The 15,032-nt window shown below is 28.5% G+C and overlaps 1 protein-coding gene across 2 annotated transcripts in view; it reads right to left on the reverse strand.

Annotated features, from left to right (window-relative positions):
* Positions 1-15,032, reverse strand: part of LOC100210037 (H(+)/Cl(-) exchange transporter 7) — a 56,333-nt gene that overhangs the window by 7,299 nt on the left and 34,002 nt on the right. For both annotated transcript variants that reach the window (XM_065803416.1, XM_065803415.1), the window contains exons 15-20: positions 8,564-8,691; positions 4,175-4,260; positions 3,993-4,038; positions 3,386-3,469; positions 3,121-3,198; positions 2,932-3,024 (exon numbers count right to left, since the gene is read on the reverse strand). In XM_065803416.1, coding sequence (XP_065659488.1) covers positions 2,932-3,024; positions 3,121-3,198; positions 3,386-3,469; positions 3,993-4,038; positions 4,175-4,260; positions 8,564-8,691 — 515 coding nt within the window. The remainder of the gene's footprint in view (positions 1-2,931; positions 3,025-3,120; positions 3,199-3,385; positions 3,470-3,992; positions 4,039-4,174; positions 4,261-8,563; positions 8,692-15,032) is intronic.

The raw sequence follows: 15,032 nt of genomic DNA on the forward strand, positions 1-15,032 counted from the left end.
TCAGCTATAGGGTAGCAGTAATTAGTGTGAGTTTCATTTTCAAATGAAAATGACTACGATTAGAGATAGCAGCTGTGCAAGAAGGTGAATGGAGTAGAATGAAACTGGAAACCAACACAAAGGAATAAAAGCTTCCATATAAGTCTAGATCCAGGAGAATATGTAGAAAGCACATTTATCAGTAAAAAGATAAAAAGCATCAGCTTAAGGACTGTCATGAAGAAAATCACAATAAGAATCTCAGCAAGCCTCAGGGTAGTAGTAAATAGTGTATCAGTTAAACAAAAAACCCCATGCAACAGTGTGAAATTACTTTATAGTCAACATCAACAGCTAGTAAGTGACCGGGACCCCAGCTAAAAATGAGACTTTTTGCAAACCTGGCCCCAGCAAACTTATAGGATTTAGCAGGGGTTGATAGCCGGAGCTAGAAAAAAATTTATAATACTTAATTTACAAAAAATTATAATTTTACGCTTACATTTACTATTTATTAAATATTGACATACATTTATATATTTTTAAACTCTAATTTACTTCCAACAAGATTGCAAGCAACCACTTATGAGTTTGAGTTACTTTTAAATAGAGAACAAGTTAAAATACTAGGAAAAGTATAACTGAAGACTTGAAAAGTTGTAAGTTGTATAAAAAAGATAAACATGAAGATGTGTAAGAGTTATAAGGTTTTTTTGATGTTCAAGGAAAAAAACTGGATTAATAAAAGTTTTTATAGCATGAAGGGCATATACAGCAAAATGATGCAACTTGTTGAATAAAAAGCAAAAATGAATTTTGGTTTATTGTTATAAAGATGATAGCTCGTTTGAGCATTGACTATTATTGTATTTGTAGAAAAAAGAAAGAAATGCAACCTTACAACAATGGGAGAGTGGCTCAAGCTTGGCAGATAAAATAGGTCTAATTACATTTACAATGTGCTTTTAGAACTTGTCTGAGAGTAAAAGGTTTATTATTTTTCAATATAGGAATGCCAACAATACTGCAATTTTTTTTTGCAGTAAATAAATGAGTTTTGTTGTCTAACAAAAATTGTGGATTTTAAACCCAGACTTAAGATCCACAAGCCACTGCAAGCTATAGGCTGTTACAGAAGAGAGATCAGATTAAAAATCGGCTGCTTGTTCTAAGCAATCAAAAGTGAAGACTTTTTGTCAAGAAAAGAGTATTAAGTTGAGTCATCAGCAAATAGACTCACTTTAGATTTCATGAAGATTGTTATTTTAGACAGAAAACAATACAGGGGCAAAGATAGAACCTTAAAGTTACTTACTAAATAAAGAAGAGGGTAGACCTTCAAGAATAACTTTACTACTGCAGTTACAAAGAAATAATTTAACAACCTCAAAACCTTTATATAAAGAAACTAATAACAGAGTAAAGACTAATCGTAGGATAGTTGGAGAGGTCAAAGTGTTTTCTAGAGTTTTGAAAAATTGGAACAACTTATTTAGCACTTTTCAAAAGTTAAAAGCAATAATTAAAGAAAGTTCTGGAGAATATTTTTTAAGACTATGATGAAAATCTATTCTGGAGCACAAACTGTAGAAGTGTTTAATTGGGAATTAACTTTAGCATTGGGAGCCAGAGTGATTTAAATGTTTAACAATGGGTTAATCTGTTTAACTGTCAGGAAGAGTATGCCCATTATATTCAAGAGTTGAATTAGAGTAAGATTTCTTTGCAAATAAGCTTTATTCTAGGGAGAAGTAAAAAAAATCAGACCCATGAATTAGAGATTAAATGTTAGACTTACTTTAGTTAATGACACTGTTGAAGACTGTCCAAAATTCTCTAGAACCTAACATCTGATATAAGATACAAGATTTAGTAAACTGAGAAAGACAGAGCTTAACATCAGACAGGGCTTTTTTACATTAACTTTTTACAATAATTATTGTAATTATTATTATAATAAAAGGACATTCGTTCTTAAGAGATGTTCTTGTAAAAAAGTTGAGAAAAATTATTTTTTAATAAAGCAACTGCTTAAGATGGTGAAAAATTTGGAGTAGAATGATGAAGAATGAATTGACTTAAAATTGAAGAGAAGTAATAAAAGCTTCTAAAGTTTTTTTCCAGAAGGAATAAAACTTTAGCTTCCAAAAGATGCATACATATACGGATATAAATGTATATGTTTTCTATTTATTTAGATGCTGGAATACAATATCCTTTCATTGTTGTACCAACTTTAGTATTTATATGGATTAGTATTTGCCAAAAAAGAAGATGATCAGATGGATGTGGTATGACTCAAGCAAGACAAAAAAAGAAGGCATAATCTTAGACAGATTTGAAAAAACATTGTATCGAACATAATGATGATGATGATGATCAGCATCATCATCAGTATCATGATAATAATGATGATTATGATAATCATGTTGATCATAATGATGTTTATATAAACATCATTATGATCAACATGATTATATATATAAAAAAATATAACATGAACTTTGAATAAACAAAATATACTTTAGGATGTATAAATGTTTATGCAACACCGTTCACAAAGCCAACCCCGGGCCCAGACTATATTTTATCAAACCTGACTCCGACCCTGGTCAAATATCAACCCCGGTCACTTACTATCAACAGCACCTAAAGTGCATATTTATGTCAGAAAAATACACACAAAAAACCCCACACAATTCAAAAAAATTCACAAAACAAAGAACAAAAAGAGCAAAATAAGTGTTTACATTTAACATTATTTTTTTAAAAGTTTAACAAAAAATGATCCATTACAATTAAAGTTGAAATAAAATAAATAAAGACTTCTTTTTTTGAAATTATGTATATGAATTTTATTTTTTTATATGAATTTTATGTTTTTATATGAATTTACATCTAAACAGAACTACAGTAAAACTAAAAAAAAAAAAAAAATAACAAACTACATACTCTAATCGGAAGAAAGCGTGGATAAGCATCTCGAAAGTCTTTTATAGTTAAACGATGATGACGCTGTTTACCTTGTCCTCTTTCAAAAAAAACCTAAGAAATTGTTTATTTTTAGTAACAATTGCATGTGCATAAAAGCAAAAAATTTAGAACCTAATAATAGAAAAAATAATAGAAAAGCATTAATACTTTTTGTTTTAGAAGAATTATAAGCTGAGAACGAAGTATAATGCCTTTGAATGTTCCAAAGCTAACGCAACCACCTTCCTAGAAGTAAACATAACAATTTTATAATATCATGCTTTATACAAATATACAACATATGTTCTGCATATTTTATATGATTTTTTTACAGAATACAATATTATTTTAGCTTAAAATATAATTATCTTTCAAGAAAGTGAGGTTTTGAAAAATGCTGCTAGGTTAATCAACAACAACAAAAAAAACTTACCATGGTTTGTGGTACATTATCAACAACTGGAAACCCATTATGATGAGAAGCAGTGTTTTTTAACACATCAATTATGCGTCCTACCTGATAATTGAAAGATTTTTTTATCATTTTCACTACTTTATTATAAAAGCAAATAAGACAATTTAGAAACAAATAGGATAATTTAGAAGCAAGCTTTTGAAAAGCATTTTTAAAAACATTTTTGTTTTAACTTTCATTTTTTCTGTTTTTTTTTTAGATTAAATTTTTAATTATATATAATAGCATTAATTTTAATAGATTTCTTACTTTAACATAATTTTTTTTCCCTTTCCCTTACTATGTCACTAGCCAATGTCCTTAAACTATGTCACTAGTATGCATTAATATTTGCTAGTGCATATCACTAGCTTCATACAATGTCTTACAGCTACACCATTTTTTTCAATCAATATTGTCTAGTTGTAAAAAATCAATCATGTCTATTATAATTATAATGTATCTATAAATACAAATGTCTCATAAAGACTGGTCAACAAATATCTCATATAGACTATGTCTCATAAAGACTAGTCTATATGAGACTTAATAAATTTAATCAAAACATTCATTCAAATTGACTTACTCTTTCTTCAGCATGGAAGCAAACAACAGGAGTTTTCATAACTTGACTTGAAAATAAAAATAATTTAAATATTTAAATTATTTTTATATTTAATATAATAAATATTTAACTTAACGAAAAAAATTTTTGTTTTTAACAATAAATTTTATTATTTACAGAATTTCATAAAAATTAATTTTTACCTCATAGGAATTTGTGACATTATTTGTGGTACCTCCCAATCAAGGAATGGAATTCCTGCTAACCTTATATCCAGATCAAATATACCCTATTATAAAAATGAACATAAAATAAGATTTTTTACAACATTATTTGATACTGTTTCAAAAAAAAACTAAATATATAATCACTAATAGGAAAAACATGAGGAAGTAAACACTTAACAGGAAAAACATGAAGAAGCAAACAAAAAGTTATTAAATAAAAAAAAGGCTGCCATGAAATATCACCATTGATCAACTAAGGGATTTAAACAGGCAGTACCTACATATCTATTTTAGTATGACATCACCAGTGATGTTTCATGCAGACCTAAATCTTCATTATTTAAAAAAAAAGAAAAAGCAATACAACATAAAAATTAAATTGGGTCGTTTTATTCAAAATTAGTTTCTCTACATGTAGCCTGTAAAAGTTTGGTACCTTATAATAGTGGAATGAGATATACAAAGATTTCTTAGTGGAATGAGGTATACAATTAGTGGAATGAGGTATACAAAGATACTAAATTCTTAGGCTTTATTTTTAGAATACACCTTTTGTTTAGAAAGCAAGCGCTCTACCACTAGCATACACCTTAGTTGAGAAATTTGTGTTATGTAGTTGAGAAGAAACCTAAAGGAGAAAGTGAAAACAATGCTATTGCACACAGAGCTAGCCTAGCAATTAATCTTCAACAAATTTTTTTTCAGAGAAAACATAATTTCATTAAACTCTGAAATCAATTAGCTTTTACAATGACTGTTCCATACTTCTTCCTATATATTTTTATATAGATAGGTATGCACCTATCTATATAAAAATATCATGGCTTATTGATTAATGAGTTTTCATTAAAATGTTCATAATTTTAAAACTATTTTCATTTTTTTAAGTTTTATTTTTGATAACCAGTTATTTCTTTTTGGTTAAGCAAAATTCTAAGTAAAAAAAGTGTTTCAATGGGTTAACCACACTTCATTAAACTCTTTTTTAAAATAATTTTTATAAAAAATTATTATATATATAAATATATATTATTAAAATCATAAAATATATTGAGTTTTTTAATAGTATTAATGCTTATTTGTATGTGTTTGCACAGAAACCCAAGTTAATAGCGACAAAGACTCTCCACTTTTATAAGAATATGCAAATATCCAACTCATTATTTCAAATTACTGTTTCACTTTTACTTAAAAATTACACGAAAATTTAATTATCATTTAAAATCTTATCTTTTTTGAAATCTATCTATATCTATCTATTTATATCTATATCTATATATATATCTATATATATATATTAGGGTGTCCCTGAAAAAAAAATTTTTTGAATTTATTATTGTGCACTATGTTAATCCTCCTTATTTGGTCCCAGTAGACACCATAAAAATATCTGGGCTCAAAGTCACTGTTTAGCTGAAGAAGGTATTATAGAAAAAACTTGCATATAAATGTTAATGAGTTTTTTTTCCATTTATTGATTGAAATTCTGGTAGTATTCGATATTTATATAAAATAATCAAATTAACTTAATTAAGTTAATCATCCAACTCATTAATTCTGACTGCTATACTTACTGCAACTTTAAAAAAATTTCATAATTATTTCATTCTTTATTATAATTGCATTGTTTTAAAATGTTTTTTAAAATGAAGTACTACTAAATACAAAAAAAAAAATTAGGTGGTGCAAGAATTGTTAAACTTTAGTTTGAAAAAATGTATTTCAAAAACAAAAATATAGCCATAAAATGTTTTTTTTATCTAAATATTCTTCAAGTCTTGTTTAGTGGCACATTTAGACAGCTTCCGCCGGTTGTCTAAAACCACCATCATCATGTCTTGGAGCCTGTCTTCGAAATGTGTCCTTCCAATGAAATCATGCATCAATTTATGTGTCTTTCAGCCCTGTTATTAACAATTGCTAGTTGACGTGAACTGGACACAAATGTCCTAAAGGGTTTATTGTTTCAAATTTGGCATTCCTTCTTCTTTCCATAAGAGAATGTCACCTATGGTTATACCAAGATGGAGAAAAAAGAGGTAAGACTCCTGAGAAACAAAGTCTGATAGCTTTGAGAGGAAACAGACCTGTGTAAAAGGTTCTGGTTGTCTTTGTCAAAGCTCTTTATCTCTGGAACATCATATTTTAACAATTCTATAAGAATATTTATCCTCTCTTTCTCCTCTAAGCGCTGGCCAGCTAAAGATGACACACTGTGGTGTAAAATACCAAGTGTGTCTGAGAATACTGAGATTAAAATCTTTGCCAATCTTTCCGTACTTCTTGGAGTAAAGTGGATCTATCATGGTCTGCGATGAAATCTTGAATGATCTAAGATCATTGGATGCACATTAGCCAAAAGAATTGGACGAGGTAGAGAATAAACTGCAATATTTCTAATTAAACCATTATTTTTTTGGTGTTTGAGCAAGTTGTGTCAGCACAACAAACTATGATCTGGTCTGTTAAGTCACAAAACTTTGGATAGCCAGTGCTTAATCTTTCCTTTTGGAGGAGGGTACTTCAAGTAATCCCAGAAGAAAATCAAGTGAGCCGGACTCTGGAGAGGAAACACTAATTGCTAACCTTTCTACTGTTTCCAAAATCTTAAACTCCGTCTTATACTGTTTGACCAACTTTGTTTCAAAGTGAAGAACAAGTTTCAAACCCCTCATCTTATCCAGGTTCTGCTCTCTTACTATAAGTCCTTTATTCTCTACAATTTCATGGTTTTTTCTTGCCATCTGCGACTTAGAAATGTTCAACATGTCAATATCTACTTTCCCAGCTTGGAATAAGGAAGACAACATTGCTGCTTCATCACTCACGCTAACTTGATACCTAAAAAACGAGCATTGTCATTTTTGAATTATGTAACATTTAAGTTGTTTAAAGTTTTATATATACTTGTAATATACTTCACTTTTTTATACATAAACTTATTTACCTTGTCATAAATGGAATCCACTTATCCAAAACATCATTCAAACTGAGTTGAAGGTAAATCTTAGTTGAATCATACAAAGTTCTTTTCTTTGCAGAAGGAGTTTCAAAGTCTGAATTATAATCTGCTCCACTACACCCTCTGGAGAATTCCTGCTCAAAATTTCTGCTTTTTCCAGTAATTGGCTTTCTCTTTTTTGCTTAACAATAGCTCTCAGTCTCTTCTCCTGTAGGTCTTCTTCTACCATCTTTCTCAGCAGGTTTTTCATCCTTTCCTTACCTTCAGCAATTATTTCCGCAAATAGTTTGTCATTTTTGTAGGACATCTTGACCATGTCCCCTTTCAAACATCTCTTCACAAAAATTGAACCTTCCTTTACAACCTCTTTACTACTTCTATGATCCTTTCTAATTAACTTGAAAATACCTTTCTTGTGTATAGGAAACAAAACATTGGCTTTGTCTAGGAACTCTTGAGTGTGTTGGCTCATGGTTTCTTTGCTCATCTCTATGGTTCTCATCTTTAAAACTTTTAATATACTGGGTATACAGAGCAATGATTCTGTTCCTAAATTAAAAAGTTACATTACATTTAAAAAATGTCATCAATTTAAAATTTAGCATAAAAACTTATATGTAAATATATTTCACAGATAAATATGTTTCACAGAATACTTAATTTTTATGACAAATTAGAGATTTTTATATTTAGTCGCTTAAACGACCGTTCACTGACGATAAAATTTTCATCAAAGCCTGCCTTGTTCCAAATATTAATCAGCTCCTTTATGATGCACACATATGATATTTCGTTTCTGCTATCTGCATAACACATACTGCATTTAAGCTTGCCTATACTCCCCAGAGAACATCCAATTTTGGATGACAATGTTTTGATTGCACATGCATGACTCCGGTTAATCCAGTAAATTCAGCGACAAACTTCCCCACCGGTTGGAAGTTTGTCGCAGAAATAGACTGTCGCAGAAAATTCTTTATCTGAGGGTACCCCAACAGATAAAGAATTTTTCTTCCACTAGCTTTTCCAACATGCCCTGCACTAACCATATTTAATGTTTTATTTTCTATATTATAAAATACAACAGAATTGATCACAAAATATACAATGTTTTTATATATATTTTACATATATATGTATAAATTGTCATTAAGTAATTAAATTTATATTACTCAAATTAGAAATAAGAAGCAGTATACAGTATATACTGCTACTGTTTTTCAACATCCTTATAACTGATAGTTTATTAAAAATTTATTTCTCATATTTCTAAATATATTTACAGAGTTTTAATCATAAAACCAAAAAAAAACTTGCATATAAATGTTAATGCATTTATGTATATGATTTGAAATCATACAAGATTAAACAAGATTAAAAATGTATTCTCATTAAAACATTACCTCATTGAAAAAGTCACCTATCCATTTTGAAACCATAATGCATAGCATTAAAGGGATACCATAAACAATATTTCCTGTAGCTTCTATCAAGACAACACACAAGCTTAGAGTCATACGCAAAACTCCTCCTAAAAACATGTTTTATAAATATCAAAGCTTAGTTAAATCCACAAAATGAATTTACTTTAGCGCTACAACAAATTTAAATTTATTCATTTTTATCTATACTACTCAAGCTATATTTATAAGCTACTATAAGCTAAAATTATAAATTTTTATAATTAGTTTCCTCAGCCATTAGTAAGCAAAGATATAATCATAATAAATTGTAATCATAATAAATTGTAACCATAATAAATCATAATAAATCGCAACCATAATAAATGTAATCGAAATAAAATGTAATTGTAATAAAAAGTAATAAAATCTAAATTTATTGTTGAAACTGTCCAAATAAAGTTTTTCAGCAACAAAAGTTAAAAGGTATATCTACGATGTTCAAAATTTCAGTCATGCTTGGATTATTGTGCTTCTTAAACAAGTTTTACTGATCTTCACAAGCTGAAAGTGTTGACTTTTAAAGTTAGAAACAAATTACACTAACTTTAAACTTAAATAAATTCACTTTCTTAAGTGAATGGATGTTTTTTCTTGTTAATTTTAACATGCCAATTTTAAATGTGATCTATTTGTTTGTATCACATCAAAATTTTAAGAGAACTTGAATTGAAATATTGACCACTTTAATAAATTAATATAGTGATATTTCATATTATTATCAATGAAAATATTTAAAAAAATTCTACCAAGACTTTTATTATTTAAAGTATATCATTTTATTAAAAAAAAGAAATAGAAAGCTTCATCATTGCATAAACAATTTGATTCAAAACAAATATCAAGTTTATAGAGTAGGTTTAAATTTCTTGCATATTGAGATGGGAATCAAGAAGATGAATTATAAGAGACATCTTACATCCCATGTTCTGGAAGGCATCTATAAACTGTTTAACCACTTCTATGTAATTGCTAGGTATATTATTTCCCCAAAAATTTGCCAACAGATTTAAAAGCTAGCCATGCCTCAAGATCTTTACTACTTAGTAGATCTTGAGAATGTTGATCACCTACTACTTTTCTGATCTGAGGGCCTACAAAAATTCCTTCCTTTATTTTAGTATCACTTATTTGTGGAAAGATGGAACAAAGGTATGTGAAGGCATCACTCATCTTATCAAAAATTAAAAAAAAAAATTTTTTTACAAAAATTTTCATGAGACCCAACTTGATGTGTAAAGGTGGTAATATGATGTCAAACTTTAGGCTAGTTTTGATGCATCAATGAAGAGACGCCAGTTTTTAACTTCATGCTCATGACCAAGATGTGCCATGAGATTGTCAATGTCATTAAAGTAGCTGATATTATTATCTGATATAAAATATTGCATAAGCTCCTTGTGTCTGAAGCAAAACTTATATTTTAACATCAGGTGCTAACAAATTCCACAGTTTCAGTCAGGATCCAAGAAGCTCTGCCTGTCCTTTTGTCAAAGAGAGATCACGTATAAGATCTGCATTATTTTCTAAACGAATTACATTGCTTTCAGGAATGTAGTCATCATCAGAATTGTTAATATTTTCTGGACTACCTTGATTGCCATTGTCACTCTGAGAAGAATCATTTGAGTGAAAAGAGTATGTATCAGGGGAAATTGGAACTGGAAAGTTTACGCGGTTGTGAAGCACTGACTTGGACACAGATTGGATGTTGGGATATAATACTGATTTACAAGTTTTAAATGAAAACCCTTTTATTACTGTCATGCAAAAGTAACAATCAGTGGCATGATTTGTTGGTTCACGCCATATCATTGGAACTCCAAAGGGCATTGACTTGTGTTTTGGTAACTTTTGCAACCATTCTGCTAAAGTATTAGTACAAACAGAGCAAATGATATTAGGTTTCCACCGTTTCACCACATCATCAACTTTGAAGCTTATGAACTTTATTTTGGAGTTGAAATAAAGTTCATAAGCTTTTTCAAAATAAAGGGGTCATCATTTTTCGGTGGTAAAAATCCACAAATGTAGCAAAACAAATCAGAAGAATTCAAACATTTTCAAGTAGCCATGTCAATAATACTTATTATGAAAACAAAGTATGAAAAAAAAGACTAATAAAATTATGGCATAGAATATACTACAGATAAAGGCTAATTTTTGTTTTTTTTGGAACGCGATGTGATAGAGCAAAATGGTTTTCAGATTTGAAATCAGCGTAAAAAACTTATATAAACACACTTGTTGTTGTATGGGAATGAAATTGTGTATGTCAGTGTCATTTAACACGCAGAGATTAATTTTGCCCAGTTCAATCCCAAACAAAAAAGGGAATTTTTCCATTGTGCAGCAACTATTCCTACTTGAGCAACAATCTTGCTGTCCTTTGTCTCAAATTTTTACAAACAGTAAAATTAGTAGTTTTTAGGTATAAAGTAAAACAGCTTTTACTGTCCAGTGTGTAGGGCAAAGTACACAAATACTGGATGCCCCAGGGAGGATTTTTCTTTTACCTTTTTGAAATAACATTCATGTTTGGGAGATGTTTTATCAATTTTGCAATTTCACGAACAGTGTTCAGAGCATTTTTCATTATGCTGATGTAGGTATCTTGTATTGTCAAGTTCAAACAGTGAGCATGACGATGGGAATATAGTGCTTTGGGTTTACAGTTACTTGTTTTCTTTGCAACTCCTGCAACAAAGATTTATTCCTATAAGAACATTTTTGCAGTTATACTTTCAACAGATAAATTTTCCATACTGTAAAGTCTGAAAAACTTTTTATGCACTTCCAGGTCATCTTCATTTACATATCACAAGCAAATCACCATTTTTTCAGTGTTAAATAAATCTGTAGTTTTATCGGCCATAATAGTAAACCATAATGTCCAACTATAATAATAAACCAGAAATGTTAGATATAATGCTTTGAAGTATAGTAAAACCCATTATTTAAAGAACTTTATTTTTGGATAGTTACATTTGTATACTACTTTTTTACCTGTTTAGTTAAAACAGGATTTTCTTCAAATCTGAAATTAAGGAACTTATAAAAGATTAAATTCTTTATAGTCTTTATCTATCATAATGACCACTCAGACCAATTGTCTGGCAAGAAATTGAATATTGGTAACGATTAGTAACATTGCTCTTTTCCCCTTCTTTTCCTCTACACATGTTTTGCTGAGAAGTTCTTCAACATCTTTAATTGTTGAAGAAATAGTTACTGCCTTCTCCATGGTTTCTTGATGAGAAAGAGTATATTGATGCTTCTGGAATATTTTCTGCCAATTTTCAAAACACACTACTTTTACAAAATTTGGTTTTATACTTTTACAAGCTGTTTGTAATGTGAATGTTAGAATAACATTAATGCTGCAAACGTTATATTAACAAGAATATATATATATAACAAATGTCAATTATTGTGCCTTGAAAAAATTCTTTAGAGTTGTCTTTGAGTTTTCACACTAACTATTCATTTATTTAATAACAACATTACTTAATAACAACATTACTTAATAACAACATTACTTAATAACAACATTACTTTATAAAAAATTTTATTAAAAAATTATAAAAAAGCAAATAAAGTCAATCTGAACTTTGTCTTTTTCATTCAAACTATTTTTTTTATACAAAATAATTATGCTTTTCAGTGAGCCATAAATTGCTCCCATAAACCATTTTAGGGCTCTCACCCCTCACTCCCCTAAAAACAAATCTTTAAAATAAGAGTATTAAAAGAAAAATTAGTGAAGAAATTTTTGATGGATTATTTTGTTTCTGTTGATCATATTCATAGTTCCACAGTTCTTTGCACAACTTTAGAAAAAGTCATAGAGGCTATGGAATCAAACCTATAAATCAACCTAATAAATATGCCTAATAACTCTTGAAACTAACCTCAGAAGCTGCTAAACAGGTTTACGGATAAGAAAGGAGACAAATTCATTTTGACAAAAATTCAAAGAGTGAACAAAAGAAATAAAAAAATAATTATTTTATAAAATGATTGTCTATTTTTAAGTTTTTTATTATTCTTCAAACAATTAATAAAAAAATTATTTATAAACCATAATAAAATTATAATTTCTGATTACATTCATAATTATTTAGATCTCTAAAAATTAAATGTTCTTTAACTCTAACTATAAAACATACAAATAGCTAAATATTAAATAAACTGTGATTATTCAATTTCCAATTTAATTATCCAATTCAATTTTTTAATTTCCCAAAACAAGTGTAACTAAAACTATTTAGTTATTTCATGTTAATAACATTAGAATAAGAAAATTCCTGAATGACTCTTTGTGATTTTGTAAATAAAATACCCTCTAGACAGTGGCCTACTATGCCTACCTCTGATAAAATCACTTGAACAAAACAAAAATATTACAATAATATTTAACCATTATAGTTTATATAAAATTGTTAATATTGACCTTAACAGTTGAATGGCTTCTATTGCTTTTAAATTTAAAAAATGGCATCGAAAACATAGTTTTTACATAATCTTACTTCATCAAGATTATGACATTTTACATCATCATTACTTCATCAAGATTAATCCTGCCGTTTTGGGCAGAGGACATATCTTATTATTGTATTTCTAGTAACGATGTACCGAAAATTTGGCTTCGGTAAAAGCCAGTGGTTATGTTTGCTGAATCATCGGCTTCAACAAATTATTTTTCGATACATTAAAATTACTTAATCTAGGTTTTCAATAATTGTAGAAACAGTTGTGCAATTTTGTTGTGCCGCAACAGTTGCAGGATCTAATTTGTTTCTATTTCCGCAACAACTGTTTTACAACATAAATTTCATTATACAACCAATGTTAAGTTGCACAACTGCTGAACAACTTTCCCACAACAATTAGAAACAGCAAGTTTAAGCAACTATTTATTAAATTTAGCGCGTAGTTCTTCATAGTTTAAAGAGATTAAATATAGTTCTTCATAGTTTAAAGAGATTAAATATAGTTTTTCATAGCTTAAAGAGATTAAATTATTATTCAGCATAGAAAAAAAAGGAGAGTCAACAGCAAGAATTTATTTTTATGACTTTAAAAAATAAATTTTGCTGGTCAAGGTTGACGAGCAAAAAAAAAAAAAAAAAAAAATTTAAAACAGAATTATGGAATATAAGGTTTTATAAAATATAAAAATAAATTATATAAAAAATAAGGTTTTAAAATAACAAAAATGTACAGTGGCTTCAAAAAGTATCCGACACAAAGGAAAAACTTATGGATATTCCATCAAAACAATGACCCTAAGCACACGACTAGGGCAACTTGTGCATGGTTTCAGGAGAGGGAAATTGACTTATTGGAATGGCCAAGCCAATCACCTGACCTCAATCCAATTGAAAATCTGTGGTGGGAATTGAAATTGAGGGTACAGGAGAGAGATCCAAGAAATCTTATCCAATTGAAAGAAATATGCAAGGAAGAGTGGGCTCTTGTGAACAAGTATTCCAATCGTTTAGAAGCAGTTTTGGCTGCTAAAGGTCACATGACGAAGTATTGAGTAAATTTTTTACAATGTGTTGAATACTTTTTGAACCTTAACTTTTACAAAATTGCAATGATCAAGTCAACATTTAATGGTATTGTTGTTTTGATATGATATTTGTATTTCCCATGTAAAATTACATTAGAATAGTGTTTGTTTATGTTAATTTGTTGAATGGTCTTTAATTAAATAAAGTTTTTTTCTTTGTGTCTGATACTTTTTGCACCCACTGTATTTTGAAAGTACATATTCTAAAATTTCATAGAGTTTTGAAGTGTCTAGGATATTTTCAAAGTTTAATATATTTTAATTTGCTTTGTTGATGCAAACTATTATAACTATATCTAATTTTTTTTTTGCTTCATTCAGCTTTAATTTCAGTTGATTAGGTGTGAAACTCATGGGTGTCTTTTTTATATCTGTAACTTGAAGCTAAAAGAAACAGGCATTTGCCCGAATATGGAGAACAAATTGCATTTTTTAATTATGATATGCCTAATTTCATTGAATAATTCTTATTTAATTAGTAATAGACTAATATCTTGTATTAATATTATTAAATTCACTCATTTGTACAAAGTTATAATATATTTTAAAGTTCAAACTAATGCATAGTTTATAACATTATAGTTTATTAGGTTTGATTAAACTGATGCGATGAAGTGAATCAATTTCCATAATCCATGTATTTATTCATTCCCTAAGTAGTAATTACACTATTATTAAATAGCAAAGTGTTTTGTAAGTTAAAGTTAAATAGTTATAAGAACTGCAAAGAGTCAAAGTGTAGACTTAAATTTATACCTTGTATTATTTACCTAATAAGTAATGAGTTATTAATTACTAATTAATTGAAGTAGTAAATTAGTTAGTAGTAACTTC

Source organism: Hydra vulgaris, chromosome 08 (genome assembly GCF_038396675.1).
Source record: "Hydra vulgaris chromosome 08, alternate assembly HydraT2T_AEP".
Lineage (NCBI taxonomy): Eukaryota > Metazoa > Cnidaria > Hydrozoa > Anthoathecata > Hydridae > Hydra > Hydra vulgaris.